At 40.2% G+C, this 18,631-nt stretch overlaps 1 protein-coding gene across 1 annotated transcript; it reads right to left on the bottom strand.

Moving 5' to 3' along the window:
- Positions 1-1,977: 1,977 nt before the first annotated feature.
- Positions 1,978-17,414, bottom strand: TNMD (tenomodulin). The gene is made up of 7 exons (XM_002929533.4): positions 17,304-17,414; positions 17,007-17,138; positions 7,832-7,972; positions 7,509-7,610; positions 4,453-4,606; positions 2,641-2,807; positions 1,978-2,346 (listed from the first exon to the last, which is right to left on the bottom strand). The coding sequence occupies exons 1-7, from the start codon at positions 17,349-17,351 to the stop codon at positions 2,137-2,139; spliced, it is 954 nt and encodes a 317-aa protein (XP_002929579.1). The 5' UTR covers positions 17,352-17,414; the 3' UTR covers positions 1,978-2,136.
- Between the last annotated feature and the right edge of the window lie 1,217 nt (positions 17,415-18,631).

The raw sequence follows: 18,631 nt of genomic DNA, 5'->3' as shown, positions 1-18,631 counted from the left end.
GTCCCTTGTATTTTCTTTTGAACTCATGGTCTGCCTCATTAAGGGGATCACACTTTCTCAATGTGAAACTATGTGCAGGTTGAGGTATCTCATTTGATGAAGAAATGCATCCTGAATTAAAATAATGTTAATAAGGGGGCACCTGGGTGGCTCAGTCTTTAAGCATCTGCCTTAGGCTCAGGGCGTGGTCCCAGAGTCCTGGGATGGAGCCCCACATCAGGCTCCTCTGCTGGGAGCCTGCTTCTTCCTCTCCCACTCCCCCTGCCTGTGTTCCCTCTCTCGCTGGCTGTCTCTTTCTCTGTCAAATGAAGAAATAAAATCTTAAAAAAAAATTAAAAAAATAAAATAATAAAATAATGTTAATAGGAACTCAGCCCTAAAATGTGACAGGGTACTTTCTATACCATGTGTATGTGTGCATCTGTCTATGTGTCTATGCACATGTATATAGCATGCCCTATACAATTGTAGTTAAGTTATGTCTGAATTTTATACTTGGACTTATATATTTTGGGTGTCTTATTTTTCTTTGGATATAAGGAACATACCTTCTACTTCATTTGCACACCACAGAGCATAGTATATATAGTATAATGTAGACTGCATAAAATTGCATGTCTTAAGAATTTTAAATTATTGGCTGATCTTAAAAACCATTGTTAAAAATGAATAATTTACTTAAAAACAATGATAGAGAACATCATAAAGTCCACACAACCTTAAATTAATCTCATTTTTTTGCATTTTTATATTTCAGCTATAAATTATTGCTTATTATGATAATTGAAGTATTCCAAAATTCTCAGATGTCTTCTAAATCATTAATAAAAAAAGAAAATATTTTCAGTGATACTGCATTGTTAGATATGTGAAATTGCTCATTCTGTGAAAATTGGTAATCCAAGTACGGGCATGTATGCTAATTATCAATTAATGACCAGTTAATTTTAACTCAGCCTTGGGCAAATCTGTTTCTATTTGATTCCTTAACTATTAAAAAGGGGGAAATGACTCCTGGCCTGCAGGCATCTTGGTAAAGATTTTACTCTTTGAAAATGCTTTTCTGATGGAAAGTGCCAGACAGATATTCTCATGACACATTAACCTTGAAGTTGAGCAAGAAGGGGCTAGAGTTAAATGATACTAGAAGGTGTGACAGATTGGTAGACAGAAATTTTGAAACTAGAACTGGCTGGGGCATCAAGGTTAACATTACCCTCTGACCACTGCTATTACTCTCTTCTTTGCCCCTTTTCTCTTTCCCAAGCGAAGTACTGGAGGATCGGAAACTAGGCCTTACCCTTCCTTTAAGAAAATGGCATACCGCTAGTTCCTTGTGGTTTCGGAGGGGAAAAAAATCCCATATGATTCCTCAGCTTGGAGATATCCTACGACGCCTGTTTTTGTGAATGATATTTATGGATCTCCCTTTCCAGACAATTGCCTTGGAAAGTTATGTAACCAGACACTGATCTGAAGAGAAGCCAGGCCTGAATGTTATAAAGTATTGAATTTGTCCAAAGTTCAGTTCTTGTTTACAGGAGGAGAGCCTGGGACCCTTTTTGCTAGGTTAGCTTTCTCCTTTGCTGAGTCTGAGCACTTGGAATGTATTAGTGCTGGCCTGCTGTGACTCACTGCCTGTCCAGCAGCATAACAGATGCTTGAGCAAGACTACAATATGTCTCTCAGATAATTAAACATTGGGGCTACACACAAAAGGACAAGTTTTTATGCATCATTTATGGGGACATTATATCATCAGTCCCTCATTTCTGCTTTCTCAATACAGCATAGTAAACTCTGGTATTTGAGAATCTTTATGCTTTGCTCTTTTCCATTCCCCAAACCTGATACAATGCAAGTTTCCATCATTGTCATCTGTGTTAGACAGATCTGGTCCATTTCAGTCGCAGGAAACATCCTTAGCAAACACTTACCCAGTGTGTTCAGCAGCAATCAGGCCATTGATGATGATGTAGAAGTTTATTAGAACATGAAGAGAAGAATTACCTACAAGTAATTCTGGAGTGCTGGCTACTAGGAGCCAAATGCCTCATAGGCCAAAATTCATTGAATAGCATGCATTTATTATATGTTGGCTGCCAGAAGTTTAAGCACTTGAGCTCAAACTTGCCATTAGACCCTCCCCAGCATGCGGGCCACCCACCAGTTGCAAGGCATGATGACACGACAGATTACCCGCCCTCCTTGGTAGCAGTATGGATACGGGTAGTAACCTAGCAAAGGTTCACAGACGCGGCGGCAGTAGCGGTTTCCTCGACGGCAGTAAATACAACAATAACCTCTCTCATCCAGCATGGGGTCAAATTCTATCCCATTTTCAGTCTGAAAGAAGAATAAACCGGGGTTGGAGGGGAGGCTCACCAAGAAAAGGCCCACCAAGCAGGGAAGGACTACAAGACTACAGGAGTTGGGGACTGGTAAGAAGTTAAATTCCTTAGTCTAATCAAGATTGATCAAGATTGATTATGAATGAGCCTCCTAGGGATTCCAAGTTTCTTAAATATTTTTTGTTAAAACAATGATCATTCTCCTTTAATGACTTTGGTCTAAGGGGTAGTGAGGTTTTTGAGGGCTTTTTGCTATCCCTCTAACAAGAGTAACATGAATGTAACTTACATAGTCATTTATTGGAAGTTCTTCCTCACTTGCTTGTCTGGCATGGCGGGTCTTTTCCACCTTCACTTGAGGGACCACCCACTGCTCGTTTTGTTCAATGCCTTTTTTTTCATTGGTAGGAAAGTGAAGATCTTCACCATCCTCCTCAAAGTCTTGTAACTCTGAAACTAAGGTAACAAACACAAAGTTGTGATTCACCTGCTTTGCAAATGATTCCTGAAAGAAGTGCTTGGGGTTATGATGTTGGCAATACAGATCTTCATTGCATCTTCTCACTGCCATCATTTAGGCAAGCATGAACCACTTTTCCAAACTCCTACAAGCTACAATTTTAAAGAGCTTTCCCAAAACAAATCTGACTATTCCAATGTACACAGACCTATTCTTTGCTCATTTAGTATCAAACACTTACTGCTTTGCCTTACTAGTACCCTAATTTTAAAAATGGGGACAGTGGGGTGGGGAAGCGGCTGGGTGACTCGGTCGGCTGGGCCTTGGACTCTTTGTTCTGGCTGGGATCATGATCTCATGATCTTGGGATCAAGTCCTGTGTGGGACTCCATGCTGGGTGTGGAGTCTACTTGGGATTCTCTCTCTCTCCCCCTCCCCCTGCTCACATGTTCAGTCTCTCTCTCTCTCTTAAATAAATAAATAAAATCTTTTTTAAAAAATGAGGACAGGGGACTTAGATGTCTCCCACAATGATTTTACCTATGATAGGCCCTCAGTAAATATTTTTTGGTTGCTGGATTTGTTTTGGTGCCCTCTGTCTTCCTCCCTTTTCCCCTCTCTTTCCTGTCTTAAATTTTAAAAAAACCAACTTTCTATTTAGAAATAATCTTACATTTACAGAAGACTGCAAAGGTAGTGCAGAGTTCCTATATACTCTTTATGAAGTTTCCCTTAATATTAGCATCTCAAATAGTCATGGTACAACTATGAAAACTAAGAAATTAACATTGGTACAATACTATTGGTATTATAATACTATTAAGTAAACTATAGACTTTATTCAGATTTCATCATTATTTCCACTAATGTCTTTTAGAAGAAGAACCTGAAGCAGAAGTTCTAGCATCCAGCCCAGAATATCACATTGTATTTTGTCACCTGTTTTTTTTTAAGCTGCCAAAGAGTACCAGTAGATGCCTGCATTGGTTAGAGTGGCCTCTCTTGAGTCATATAGTAATCTATGCTGTCTAGAATGAGGGAGGCAAAACTGTCTGTTAGCTGGACAAAATAAGACATCCAGAGACTTTTGCTTTCCTTATGAACTGACTGGATGTTGACAGCTGGACTCTTCTACTCTAGAGCTGTAGCTCTCAATTACTTTTATAGTGATTCCTAAAACAGCCACAAAGAAATTTGTATTATCGTGATTGTCCTATCTTCTCAGGGGGGAATGCCACCATTTGACACACAGAATCATTCTTGAGACAACAGTACACTGTTTTGGCTTTCTCTCCTCTGTTTTTGGGTTGGGTACATAGTGGTTTGAGGAATAGCTTAGTAACCAGACTGCAATGAATATAGATGTGCAAAGAAAGATTAGTTTTTGCTATCACTAGTCACATTAGGGTGGCATTATCTTTGCTGGGATATTTAAAAGGCTTGTCAGCATTAATTTATCTGATATATAACTTGGCTGTGAAAAATTCCTTCCTCCCTTGGCAGTCAGCATATACAGTTTCATCTAACAAGATATAAGCTGATCATTTGTTTTCTTAGAAATGTAGTCTCTAAATGATGAGAATATTAACCAGTTATTGACTTTAGAAAGAGGAGGAGAAAGAGGAGGAGAAGAAGGCATACCTGCTATTAGAGTGGGATTGATCCAATACATGGTGACATTGTCACAAATTTCCAGAATTTTGGAATTTTTCAGAAAGTCTCGGTTTTCAATTGGTTTTTCTGCTGGGACCCAAATTACAGACTGTTCGAAAAAAGTTGTGGTAATTTCTTCATTCTGAGAGAAGTAAGTTCAAGGTAGGGATAGGCAGAGAAATTAATAAAATGAGTGAGGCATTATGGGATCCTGGAAAACACTCTATTTTGAGTCTGAATAACAATTCCAATCCCAGGGCTACCAGTCAACTAGATCTGTTATGTGCATGCAGTAGGTATCCTTGGGAGAGTTAACAACTGATCCCTCTCTGCGATCTAACAGTAAGACTGCTTATTGTAACAGGAGTTTTCTCTGCTACCATTTCACTCACAGCTAGGAAAGCTATCCATCATTTTCTGGGCCTCCCACTGGGCCATGTATGTTTTAATTGGACTTCTGGAACATTGAGTGATTTATATTTGTTTTCGCTCTTTTAAATGGATGTTGTGAGTGCCTGGCATGTTTTAGGCTTGCAACTAAGATTGCGAACAGGATTTGATCTCCAGCTGAAAAGACTCCTATAATCCAAGCTGGTGAGATCAATTAAATAGCAACCAAACCTAATATTTGAGTTTTACAAGATTTGCCTGTTAATGGTGGCTAGTTGTAGTACAAAAGATGTCTTTCTGTCTTAAAGTCAAGTCTCCAGCTTGTGACTTCACTGGCCTTACCACTATTTTACTCCTTTCATTCTAGATGTTTACAGTTTGTCTCACAGTATTTTTTTTCCTTATATTATTAAGAACATTGCCTTCTCTTCAGTTTCTTGTACTGGAAGTAGTTATCTTGTATACCTACTTCTTACTCACTTGTCTTTTGGGCCTTGACATTTCTACCTACTCCTAATAAGGGTTCTACTTTTCTTTTTGGTTTCTTTCTAGCTTTATGATTTCAGGGTTTTTGTTTGTTTTTTGAGATTTGGCTTTGTACAGTTTTTCCCCTAGTCATTTAAAAGTCTTAGCTCCCTTGCCCTTGAGTCTGTAAAGACCTTGGGCTGCATTGAAAGGGACTGTAGAAAAAATGAGGTTGGTATGCTGACTAGCTTTGTTAGCAAACTCGGGGCTATTTATATAACTGCTCTGCATGTTTAGCATGCGCAAACCATAGATACAGTGGTGAAAAGTACAGAATAAGAGGGGTTTTGTCATCTAGAACCACAAACCTATTTCATAAAAAAAGTCTGTAGCCTGAATAGATATATAGATTTTCTTGAAGATAAAGTAATCTCACTATCACGAGACAAATACTTATGTTATTTAAAAGATATGGCAAAATTAATTGAAGCATAAATTAGGGCCCAAATGAGATATTATGGGCCTTTGCCTTTATCTTTTTTAGAAAAATTAATCTTGTTTTAGTTCAGGGCTTCATTGCTGGCTGGCCCTACTCAAATATTTACATCATTTTCTGTAAAAAGCAGCATATAGTATCTTTTTATCCTATTGATTCTCTTTTCATTTTACCCTTGCCTCTTGCAATAATTTCTAATATCCTGGAAGCTGTTCTGTTCTTTAGATGCATTGAATTTATGCTTATTTTTTAAAAATCTCCAAAATTTTTCACTACCATAGGCCTTGAGAGCACAGCATCATTTTTGGGAAAGCTTCTTCTTTTTCTTGGAAATTCTAGCAACAAGTGTCTGTAATTTTTCTGGCCATAAGAAGACCAGTGGCATGTCTGGGAAAGCCGGTGATAGCTCTGAGACTTGGGCAAAGAAAATCATAGGGCACCTGGGTGGCTCAGATGGTTGGGCGTCTGCCTTTGGCTCAGGTCATGATCCCAGAGTCCCGGGGATCGAGTCCCGCATCGGGCTCCGTGCTGGGCGAGGAGCCTGCTACTCCTTCTGCCTGCTGTTCCCCCTGCTTGTGCGCTCTTTCTCTCTCTAATAAATAAATAAAATCTTAAAAAAAAAGAAAAGGATAAAGTGCTCCCTATCCCACCTCACCCCCACCCCCAAAACAAGAAAAGCAAAAGCAAAAGATGAATGGGTAGGCAAGAATTAAAGTGGGAAGAGCTATAGGAAAATAGTGAAAAAGAATGGAGGAGAGAGAGAAGAAAGGAGTCTTTATGTATATATAGAGGCCACTGTGGCATTGCCATAATTTCATTTTAGATTTGCCAGTTAAACACTAAGACAAAACCAAACAAACCAAACAAATATTTGTTTCTTCCTGGCTACAGTGAGAATATGCTGCCACAATATGGCCTTAGCTAAGGTTCCCCTTATTGCTTCACTGATAGCAACATACTGTTACAGACAGAATATCAGGGAATCATTAAGAGCTTCAAGGGCTTTAGTGATGGCTGTGTTTTGGGCCATAATCCTCCATCTCCCACTAGGGTTTCGGGGGCCAGTTAGTGATTGCACCAGTATCTTAGGTTACCTTACCCTGGCCTGGCAATATGTTTTCAGAGAATTTGTATTACACTGTAGTTCTCACCTTCTTTGCTTTTGCCTTTCCAGGTGAGGTTAAATGGATTATTCTATTAACAGCCCAGCGTACAATGGTAAGGTGAATGAACTGAAATTTTTAAAATAAGTGAATGCCACAGTGTGATAAGTGTCAAGGATCTCAGGTAGCATTGGGACTTTTATTTTTTAAGACTTTATCTTTAAGCAGGATTATTTTTGTTCCTCTGACTTACCCCTTTTTACTAGAAATCTTTGGTTTGGAAGCAAATGTACATAATGTTAATGACTACTCAGGTATAAAAATATAGTGTTGCACCTAACAGCATTAACTATAGTTTTTTGGAAGGCCCAAGTTCAAGATCCCAATCTTCTCCTCACTGTGTCCTTGGGCAAGTCACTTTTTGGCTCTGAACCCAGTTTCCTCATGGGAAAATGGGGATAATGATAGGACCTGCCTATAGGGTCATTATGAGAATCAAATGAGAGTAAAGCATTTAGTACAGTATCTGGCATATAGTTGACACCCAATAAATGATGGCTTTTCCTACCACTATTAATATTCTTACATACCTCATCTATTTCCTCCTCTGGTTCAGAAAATTCAGGAATCACTTTAATCTGAGTTTTGATGAAGCATTTTTGAAGACCTACAAAGTAGATGCCAGTGTAACCCTATAGACAGACAAAAAAAAATAAACACACACACAAAACTTCCTGAAATAGCCAAAGTTAATGAGTTCCCTGATCTATTAAGGCCCCAGTATGGCAAAGTCTGAATTCAAAGGAAAGCTTTGTCTTATAAATTAAGTGGAGGCTAAAGGTTATTTTTAACTTGACTAAAATGTTCTAATATTTTAAGTGGGAACCCTTGGGAGGAAGAAACTCCAACTTACATTTTTAAAGTCATGTACTTCCAATGTTTCATCAGTGCCATTTCCACTTCTGAATATTTCAGTTCTGGTCACAGGATCAATTTCCATGTAAATCTTCTTCTTCTCTCCATTGCTGTAGAAAGTGTGCTCCATGTCATATGTCTGGAATAACAGAGGAAAACAAGCTCTAAGATACTCAGTGTGTCCCTTCATAAGACACTTTAACTGGGTAATATCTGGGACACATTCTTTTTCTGGAGCCTTTGTGGTGAGGTGCCATCTCAACAGCTTACCATTGGGATTTCTCTGAGACTCAAGATTAAAGTGAGGTGCTTTTTGGCACTGGAGCTGATATGGGGATCCCTTTAGAGCCAGTATTTTGTATTCAACCCAAGTTGCTGAACTAATCACTAAAATTCCAACAGTTTTCTTGGCAGCCTTGACTAAATAGCAAATTATATTTTTGCAAACCAGCCTGTCAAGTGTTTTCCCTTTATGTCAAGTAGAGGAATCACATGAAACTGATGCTGCTTCTTTAAGTTACCACTTCCTTTCCAAGTGCTCACCGCCCCCCTCCTGAAATTCACTGGGGCTGAGAAAGAGATTTGAACACATTTAGAATGCTTAGGTATTGCTCTTTATCTCCTTATCTACCCAGGGCTTTAATATTACCTCAATAGTCTTGGGTCTGTCTTTTTTAGAACCTGAAGATGATTCTCCTTGGCCAATGTTAGGTGATAGTCTTACACTGAACTCAATTGCTTCCTTTTCCCCTTTCAACTCCAGGAAACATTTATTGCCTTCCCCTGACCTTCTCTTTTATGGGCTAATCAAACCCACTCAGTTTATTCCTGAGTTCTGTTTTCCAAACTTAAATCAGTTGGCTTCAAGTTCTCCTGTATATAGAATTCAACAACGGTGTCAAGTGCCCTGCACTAAGTAATATGCTATCTTCCAGGAATAGTGCCTTGGAAAGCTTCTTATCAGGTCATTCTTGAGTGGTGGCAGCCAAATCCCAGACTCTCTCTGGCCCTCTAAAAGTGACAATTTCTTCTTAGGACCAAGAGGACCAGGCCTATCAAGTGTCCCAGTTTAGGAGTAAGCCCATTACCTATAACTGATGACACATTTGTAGCTAGAAACAAACAACAAACCTAAAGTAATTCACTACCTGTCACAAAACAAGCCAGACCTGATGGGGCCATGTGGAAATCTGTCTTATCTTTGTTGTTAGGGTGCCTTCTGCTATCATACGCATTTTCATACTCATGTTTCCTTAGCAAAAAATTTGGTAAACTAAAATCCCCCTAAAATCAGTCATCTATAAAGCCAAGGTTGCCTTCTAATGATATGGTTCCCAGTGACAGCCTTTTAGAGCTTGTAGTGGGTTGGGTTGCTTTTTAATTTCGGCCAATGTCTGTGACTGAATATTAGTTTAACCTGGTCAAATTTTCCCCAACTCAAGTAGAGAAACAAGTTGGAAGGGTTTGTAGAAGCAATGTTATTTCAGGTGTGAAAAGTCTATGTAGCTTCTGAACAGGAAGAGACAATGTCATTTACCTCCTTGTAGCCCTGCAGTGCCTTGGACAGGGTCAGTGCTTAAGTATTGAGTGTACTCAATTAAGTATTATGTATTCAACATAAGTTTTTCCCACCAATGACAAATTCTCATCTTCATAAAGAGACATTTCGAACATTGGCAAGGTCTTTTAAGAGACCATACTTTAGAAGGGGAAGGAAAATGGTATTTACAACTTCCGGCAACTGCAGAGTTAACTCAGGAAGTCTGGCCTGGTTTGTGACAGGTAGCAAACAAATTCCTTTAGGCTTGTTATTTGCTTCTAGTTATAAATATGTCCTCAATTCCAGCTCTGCAGCCAGCTTGAAAAACTTCTACCTAGCAACAAATCGAACTCTCAGTCGGCCTGACCTAAGTAGAGGACAGAGGCATCTACTTCAGATACGGTCTTGTCAGATCTCCCAACAGGAGGGAATTTCTTCAGAAATACTCTCCATTGTTGAGACAAATGTCGACACTACTAGTCATTGGGGGTGGGGTGGGGTGTTTGTTTCATCAGTAGCACAACTGATGGATTATTGCATGGAAAAATGAGGTTAGAGACTAGGGGATGTTGGAATGCTGCCTACCTGGGCAAAAGAAAAAATACAGGCTGTATTTTCAATTATTGGTAGAAGACTATGGAACCATACCGGTGACATTTAGAATTTCAGTGTACTTCTGTGGAATGAGTTTTCCTGCACTGTTGGCAATGCGCTTCACTTGGACACCTTGCTAGATGAAAACTATTGGAAACTGTCAAGCTCAGCAGATCTTGATTACTTTCAACATTTCTTCAAAGAGTTTTTTGTTTGTTTTGTTTTTTGTTTTGGTGGGGGAGAAGGGGTCTAGTCTGATTGTATTCACTAACCAGCTTATTGGCTTTTTTTTTTTTTAAAAAAACAATGATAGGTTGCTAAATGGAGTGAGATCAGAATGACTTCATTTACTTGTGAATCCTGGATGAAGGGTGGGGGTGGAAAGCTATATATTCACCCAGATGGAATTCTACCATCAAAGGTGTCCTTTTAGAACAGACTGTCCTTGTCTAGGAAGATGATGCCGGTGGCCCACTTTGGACTGTTTGGGGATGGGTTTGAGCAAATTCAGACATACTGTCTCACCCAGGTCCCTGTGGAGCACATTGCCTGGGTAATGGCTATGCAAGCTCCACTGGCCCATATGAAGACTGAGCTCGTGACTTTGGCCTCAGGAATACTTTTCTCTCTACTAAGCTCACTGGCTCAGGGGCTGGGGGTCTTTCTGGAGATGAAGGAATAAATGTTTTTGTCCTTTCCAGGCACTAACTAAAGCAGAGACAGGAAGACTGGCCTGAGAGAGGTATGACTGGGCTCTCAGTAGGTCATCTCACACTGCCCCCCAACTCAGCTTTACTTCAAGAAGGACAGAGCAAGGACAGAGGGTGATGAGGAGTACACTTCTGTCAAATTGGCAAATAGGGGAAGTCAATCATTGGTGTTTCTAGGGAACCTAGCTCATTTCATATCCTGTTCACTTTGTACCCTCCTAGTCTTTCTCCTTCTTCCCATCTCCTTCTATCCCTTTGTCTTCTGTCTAGACATGTAGGAATCGCATGGTGCGCCAGGTCCTTTATGTCAGAGAAGAAATCAATTTGACAAATGAGTTCACACAAAGATGATAGTGATGGGTATTTGTCTTTTAAAAAATGAGTGCAATACTTAACTCAAAGGAAAGAATTACTAATGATAGATTTTAAGCAGAATGACACCAGGAGTAAGAGATATTTTGGGGGCAAGGGCATCCTTCCAACACCACTCAAATAGGTTTCTATTCTACTCAGATGTAGGGCTGGCCTTAACTGTAAGGACAAGAACACAGGGAAGCCTATGGAGTAGAATATGACCCAGAAGTGAAATGAAATAGATATGTGATTAAGTTCAGGCAGTGAGAAATGTAAGAAGACCACACTGAGAAAACATGGAGCAAAAACAAACTCATTTCTCTTCCCCGCCCAGGAATTCTTTCCCCAATCCAGTTAAAGCCTCCACTTGGGTAGCAAATGAGCCCTAACATCCCCCTTTCACAATTTTCCCCATTTCTTGCCTCAATTTGTGGCAATCTCTGAGATTAGAAAAAAAAAAGCTTTTTATAAAAAGTAATGTTGCCTGAGACCTCGTGTGATGGATCTGTTTTGGGGGCAAGCACCTTTAGCCTTTCCTAAAAGGGATTTGAGGACATTTGGCTTAGGTTTGCTTCTTGAAGCCTGTGATTAATCTAGCTGTTCTTCTCTCCGCCTTCATCCTTTACTGTCTGTTTATGAGGTACACTCTCCAAAGGTGAAATACATGCTTAGAATAGCTGGCTAGCAGGTATTAGGCTGGAAGGAAGGGAAGGGAATGCATTGTACCATTTTATTACCAACCTAGCCTGTGGGAATTAAAGGGCCTCTGGGTATTTCTTTACCAACACAGAGCAGACAGATTGTTTCTTATGCAAAGTTGGACTTCTGCATCTTCAATCACCAGTTCTCAGCCCTGAAAAAAATTGGCATAAGCAGCACAGACATTCCTCTTTTTCAACAAGAAAAAAACCATTTCTTTCATCTACAAGCTCAAGCTGGCTGAGATGTTTTCCCATAGCCACTGTCCCCACCACCTCTTATTCTTAAATGCAACGTACGAATAGTAGAAAGAATCCTTAGACAATGTTCTAGTCTTAGCCGCAACTCTGCCACTTGAAAGCTGTGTGACCTTGGACAAGTCACCAAGTTTCTCTGGAGTTTCAGTTCCCATCTTTATTTCCCATGCCTTGCCAGATGCAATGTTGAGTAGTTGACAAAATTTGTTCTGCTCAGATTTGGGCTAACACCTGTTAGGTGGATGATCGGACTGCTACTACCTGTTGATCACCTGGGCTGCTTTCCTTATACAGCTCCAATCCCACTCTCAGTCTCTAAAAGACGGCTCCCTTTGAGGACCCAGGTTTTCCCTGCTGGTGCCATGTAAGTTGCTCAGCAAATGCTGCTTTAGGAGAATAAAGGGACTGAACAATATTGTGCCCACAGTAGCCAGAGTCCTGGTACACATAATTGGTACTGCCTCTTAATAGCTCAGAGCAAGAGCTGGCCAGGTGAGAGCTGCTGTTTGTATGAGGGTGGACTTTGCTCCTGCAATGGTTTGGGAGGAAAATAAAATGAAGAGAAGTCTTTTTGAAAATGCCGATGTGGCACCATTTGGTGAAGCTCAGTCCCTCTGTTAAAGAGATTTCAGCTACAACTCCAACTTTTTCCTTGAGGGTATGAATGCTTCCCCAGATCCACATTTCCCCCGCCAAACTGTTGTGTAGGAAAGCCCAGGGAACTCAGGAAGAGTTGTAGCAATTGTGTGCTTAGAAGAGGAGTAGAAGAAGAAGAAAGTGGGTTTCTGGCCAATGCTAGCATGAGAGAAACAGGCACAGGAATGCTGGATCCAGACTTAGCAAAGAAGTGTTTTTTCCAAGCAAAAGATTTTCAGCCTACAATGATAATTGGGCTTGCAATCCTGGGTGAGGCTGTCATAATGATTATTTATTTGCAGTTGAGGTTGCGGGGAGAGGGTAGAAGGATGCCCACCTTCCCGTACTACTTCTCTTTTCGTCGTAGGAGTTGTGAGGACACTCCCAGTAGTCTGTTGATTGCTATGTGGGCCTTAGAGCTTACGGTTTCTAAAAAGCCCTAAAGTCACCAGGCAGTTCCTGGATATGGCAGGAAGGGCAGAATTTCATTTATTTAATTTATCATCCTTCTGCCTCATTCTTCAAATGACTGGGGGGGGGAACAGGTTATAAGGTCTGTGCTGCATCTATAAATTGTTGGTTTAAAGGCTGGGGTTTTTATGACTTGTTTCCTCCATGTTGGATTAATTAGCTGGGGAGTTGGCTTCTAATTGTTTCAAGTTAAATGTGTAATGCAGGGAGGTTTGAGGAAGAATGTTCCTCTAGGGAACTGGCTTCAGAAATCCCTGAGCAGTCACTGCCTGAAAGTGGAGCCTCATTGTGATGCATTCTCAAAATCTCTGGGACTGAATAGGTCCTTTCTGCTTGGTTGAGAAAGCTGAATACAGAGTTTGATGGTCTGGCTTTCATTCAGCTCAAGTGGTTCAGGGGTCTGCAACCTGTAAGAGAGTGCAGCAGCTACTCCAGAGTTAATTCCTTTTGTTTCACTTCATTTTGATGCCTTTCTGTTTCTGGAGTGTGTGTGTGTGTGTGTGTGTGTGTGTGTGTGTGTGTGTGTGCACGTGCACACATACGCGCATGTGCATGTGTACTCATGCCTGAGGTGAAGAGAAGGAATCAAGCATGGCTTACTCCCACTTTGGGATCAAGAATCTGGATCTTTTGTATACACCAAGGTGGGAGGTAATGGAAGGAGAGGAACGACTTATTGGCATGGAACTGTCGACACCAGATGTAAGACATTAAGTAAATACGGTTTATTTTAAACAGATGTCAAAAAACAAAATAAAGGGGCGCCTGGGTGGCACAGCGGTTAAGCGTCTGCCTTCGGCTCAGGGCGTGATCCCGGCGTTATGGGATCGAGCCCCACGTCAGGCTTCTCTGCTATGGGCCTGCTTCTTCCTCTCCCTCTCCCCCTGCTTGTGTTCCCTCTCTCGCTGGCTGTGTCTATCTCTGTCGAATAAATAATTAAAACAAAACAAAACAAAACAAAACAAAATAAAAAGGAGATATGATGGAAGCTAGAGGAGCAAACACTAAGAGCTTGGAGGAAGCCCCAGGAAAGCAAACAAATCACTCCATCCATAAGCACAATAGCATTAACAATTCTGTCCACCAAGGGCCTCACGGTCCCCACAGGTCCCTTAGGCTTGTAAAGGAAAGTCCAGAAGAGCCTGGATTTTAATCTGTTATTTCTTGCTAGGCCATACTCTTAAGGGTAGAGTCTTTAATTTGTGCAAGATGCCTGGATCCTTTTCCTTTGCAAATCTTCTTCCAAGACTAATCTGACTACTTTTCTCTTCCCAGGATTCATAAGTCATCTCCAAGGCAGGCATATTGGCAGTCTTAGCCATTGGAAACATAGATGGTCTCTTGGGCTCTTTGTCTGGGAATTGAAGGTAGTGGTAGACTGAGGAAAGAATTCACATCTCCAGCTGGTTCCTTAGTTTGCAACGGACCCAGTCTGGTCTTGTGGTGAAGGCCAGGACTTAAACATCAAAGACAATAGGGGCGCCTGGGTGGCACAGCGGTTAAGCGTCTGCCTTCGGCTCAGGGCGTGATCCCGGCGTTAGGGGATCGAGCCCCACATCAGGCTCCTCTGCTGTGAGCCTGCTTCTTCCTCTCCCACTCCCCCTGCTTGTGTTCCCTCTCTCTCTGGCTGTCTCTATCTCTGTCAAATAAATAAATAAAATCTTTAAAAAAAATATCAAAGACAATAAATTGCAACTCCCCAGTTCAAATGGAGAGCAAATAACCTTTGTTCATGGTGGAAAAAGTTGACCTAGGAGACACCTATCATCTTTTACCAGATTACTTTGCAATAATTTTGTTCATTTCTGATCCCTTTGCTGAAAAGCACATCTCAAGATGGATTAATTCATGAAAGATTTAATTCCCTGATAAACTTTATTTGGTGGCTTACCACACCTCTTCTGTGCATGCATTGACTAGATTTTACTTTTGGTTTGAGGAATCACAGAATTGTTCCTTATAATGCATTAAAAAGAGAACTAAAGTGAGAAGCAAAGATGATATTATATGAAAGTAGAGGGAACCACGGGCCCTATTTGGCAGGGTGAGTTTGGCACCTTGCAAGATAAAAGCAAGGTCCCACTTAGTCATTTATAGTTGCACTGAGGCAAATAGCATTGGAAGTTTAGAAAAACACATAAACTCTTTCAAAATAGCATTTGCAGTACCAACAGCTACAATAAAACACGTAAGGCCATCTGGCCCCATGTTTAGTCAGGCTTGTACAGGTGGTCAAAAGGGCTAGCTACCTACCACACTCAGTTAAGTATATTATGGCAGAGGAGAAAGAAAGGGTTTATTGTGCTCTAACTCACCTATAATTGTCTAAAGGATCCAATATTCAATTTGTGGGGCAGCACATCACCTAGGGAATTAGCTAAGTGGTAGCAGAATTGGATTGGAATGCATTTTGGCACGTTTATTCATTTGCTGTTTTCTTCCTGATCTCTATTTCTTTGCCCACCTTGATAGCCTGAATATAGGTGGCTTCTCTAGAATGATATGTGAACAGAAAGTAGTTCAGAAGCAGGGCACAGTGCAAGGGATGAGAGAGAGAGAGAGAGAGAATGAGAAAAATGGCTAACTCTAGGCATTGGGTGATGCCTGAAATCCTTTCTGGAACAAGGTATAAATAAAAAGGCAAACAAACAAGATGGGCTGCTCTGCTTTTCATTCTCCTTCCTATTTAAACTTGGTAAGATAGCCTCTGGGACTAAATGAAAGTGGGTGTGGCAAAAGAGGTGAAGAATCCAAGGGTAGCTATGCCTTATGTTTCTGTTTTCTTTCGGACACTTGTCCATTTAATTTTCTATTTTCTCCCCCTGCCTTTCCTTTTTCATCAATCCGTGTTCTTTCCTCTCCACTCCTATCACTCCTTTGGCTCCCAGTAGTCCGTGCCAACCCATTTTCTTCTTGTCTCTCATTCTCCCTCCTTGGTATATGCCTTTCTCTTCCTACATCTGTTATCAAATAGAAATGAGCATCTCATGATAACAAATTAATAGCAAAAGTAGCAAAAATCCATATACAGAGAGAAAAAAGTGGCAAAGACAGAAAACTATCTACACACCTTGTAGCCTGTACATTTTTTACTTCTCTCTTAAATGGAAATTGTTAACATAGAGGAACTATGATTTTCTTTGGGTCACATCTAAACTTGCCCATTGCGTGTGAGTCTGGGAGTAACAATAACATTTAGGTACACTAATATCAACTACAGTGGCCAGCTGGGTATACCAAATGATCCTAATATCAGAAGCTTTCTGAGATACCTGTGATTAATGACTTGGTGTCCCTTGTTTCTACCCTGTGGCATTAGTATCTCAGCGGATCAGTGACAATTGTGGCTGGCGAGGAGCTGAAATCTCCAGGGTATTTTTGTTTGTTTGTTTTTGTTTTTAAAATCATAAATACTTGTGAAGTCAGGTATGAGACTTGCTTCTTCTGAAAAGGAGTTTTCTGCCTGTCTTCAGAGCAGATGCATTAAGTTAGAAACATAATCCCTGAAAATCCTTTGCTGCCATTTCTGGTGATTTCTTCTTATGTGGTGATATAATTACTTTTCCATCAGTTTCTGCCCAGATAATTGAAAGAAAGATGAAAAGTATTTTTTCTTACAGTAAAAATTTTGCTTCTAGGAGGAATCTTAACTTCTTAAAGCCAAGCATTATTAAAAAGGTGGGTAATTCTACTCCTAACATTACTAACTGAAATACAGAAAACATATTTTTCCCTTACCAAAATAATTAGGCAAATAAAAGAAAGCAAAATCTTGATTCAGTTTTTCATACCACCAGAAAATATATGCAAAAGGAACTTAATGATTTTCATTTCAGAGTAATATACATGTCAAGCACTAATTAAATTCAAGCTCAAAACAAAAGCATTGGATATTAATGTGCATTTACTCACTTTTTTGGGTGTCTCCGGCCAGAAGTGCTTGCCCCCCCAAAACAGGATAATTAGTGTTAGGGCCAGGATACCAAGCACCAATCCACAAATCTTAAGTGATTTACATATCTTCTTGGATTTAAAAGCTTCTGCCTAAGTGAAGAACAGAGAGAATAAAACAATACTCAATAGCTCTTAAAATAGCAAGCCATAATTCAAAGTCATCTTTGATTTCACTTTCTAATGTTCACATTGCGATACTATAAATCTGTGAAACCATGCTTCTGCTCAAAAGGGAAAAAATATGAATCAACTTACATTTAGAATGTGACAGTCCTCACAGTTCTCTGGAGGATTCTTTGCCATGCTCTCAGTACACAGTACTCTTTTCCTGCTTTGAGAGGACTGAGAGACCACTGCTGAGGTGGAGTTGCAAGTGAGTCAGCTAACAGATGCCAGAGGAGAAGCTGAATTTATATGGCTCAAATATGTCATACCAGAGCCTGAGGGAGCCCAGGGGGCTCCTGTGCTGCGATTTGTTACATAGATATACCCATATATGTATATAACTTCTGTGCACAGAATTCCATCCAGAATGGCAAAGACAGAAGGTTATAATGAAAACTATTGTCCTGGGGGTTGGTTTGGAAAGGGACCAAGCCTAGGACACATTGAAATGATTTTTCACTATGAACTTAAAATATCAGTGGCAACACATGCTGCACACTCCAGAAATAAGCAAACAAAACAAAAAAGGAATGAAGTCCTGATTTCAATTCCATTTGTTTTAACAAATATTTATTGCAGGGGTATTAAATGTCAGGAACTGTATTTGGTGTTGGAGATTCAGAAATGAATAAGGTACTGCCTCCTCCATTATGATAAAGCTCTTTGAGGACTGAGGTCAGTGTGTACTCAACTAATTACAAAATTAAAACAGGATTAAATGATTAATGATAAATTTCTGTCTTTCTCTTCATCCTAGCTCTCTGATTATTTTCTTTTCCTGAATTCTTATCCTCAGTCTGTTCTTTAACATTGGTATTCCTTATGGTTCTACCGTTGATGATCTTCTAACTCTATATACACTTCTTAGATGATCTCACCCACTCCTATGGTTTAAAGTGTCAGCTGCATATCAATGATTTCTAAATCTGTATCTATAACCCCTTTCTATCTCGTGAATTTCAAAGCCATTTGAATATCTCTACCTGGATGTACCTCAGAAACCTCAAACTCAACATGTCCCACATAAAACTCTTCTTTTGAAACCCCTTCTCCCAACCTACTCTCCTCCGTATTCTTAGTCTTGGTTGGTGGTTATACTGGTTTTCTAGAGCTACCATAACAAATACCACAGATTCGGTGGCATAAACAACAGAAGTTTATATTCTCACAGATCTAGAGGCTGGAAGTCCAAGATCAAGGTGTCAGCAGAAGTTGCTTTCTCCTAAGACCTCTCTCCTTACTTTGTAGATGGTCTTCTTCATGTTCGCACGGCATTCTCTATGCATGTTTATGTCCTAATTTCTTCTTATGAGGACAACAGTCTTATTGGACTAGAGCCCATGCATATGACCTTATTTTTCCTTAATTACTTCTTTAAAAGCCCTATCTCCAAATACAGTTACATTCTAAGATAATGG

This window comes from Ailuropoda melanoleuca, unplaced genomic scaffold (genome assembly GCF_002007445.2).
Source record: "Ailuropoda melanoleuca isolate Jingjing unplaced genomic scaffold, ASM200744v2 unplaced-scaffold9814, whole genome shotgun sequence".
Classification (NCBI taxonomy): domain Eukaryota; kingdom Metazoa; phylum Chordata; class Mammalia; order Carnivora; family Ursidae; genus Ailuropoda; species Ailuropoda melanoleuca.
This window is presented reverse-complemented; position numbering and strand designations above follow the sequence as displayed.

Coding starts and splice junctions, on each gene's coding strand:
- TNMD (XM_002929533.4), bottom strand. CDS start 17,351: ATGGCAAAGAATCCTCCAGAGAACTGTGAGGACTGTCACATTCTAAAT. Junction 4,607..7,508: donor CAGAGGAGGAAATAGATGAG/GTATGTAAGAAT, acceptor TACTTCTCTCAG/AATGAAGAAATTACCACAAC. Junction 2,347..2,640: donor AACTTCCAATAAATGACTAT/GTAAGTTACATT, acceptor TTCTTCTTTCAG/ACTGAAAATGGGATAGAATT.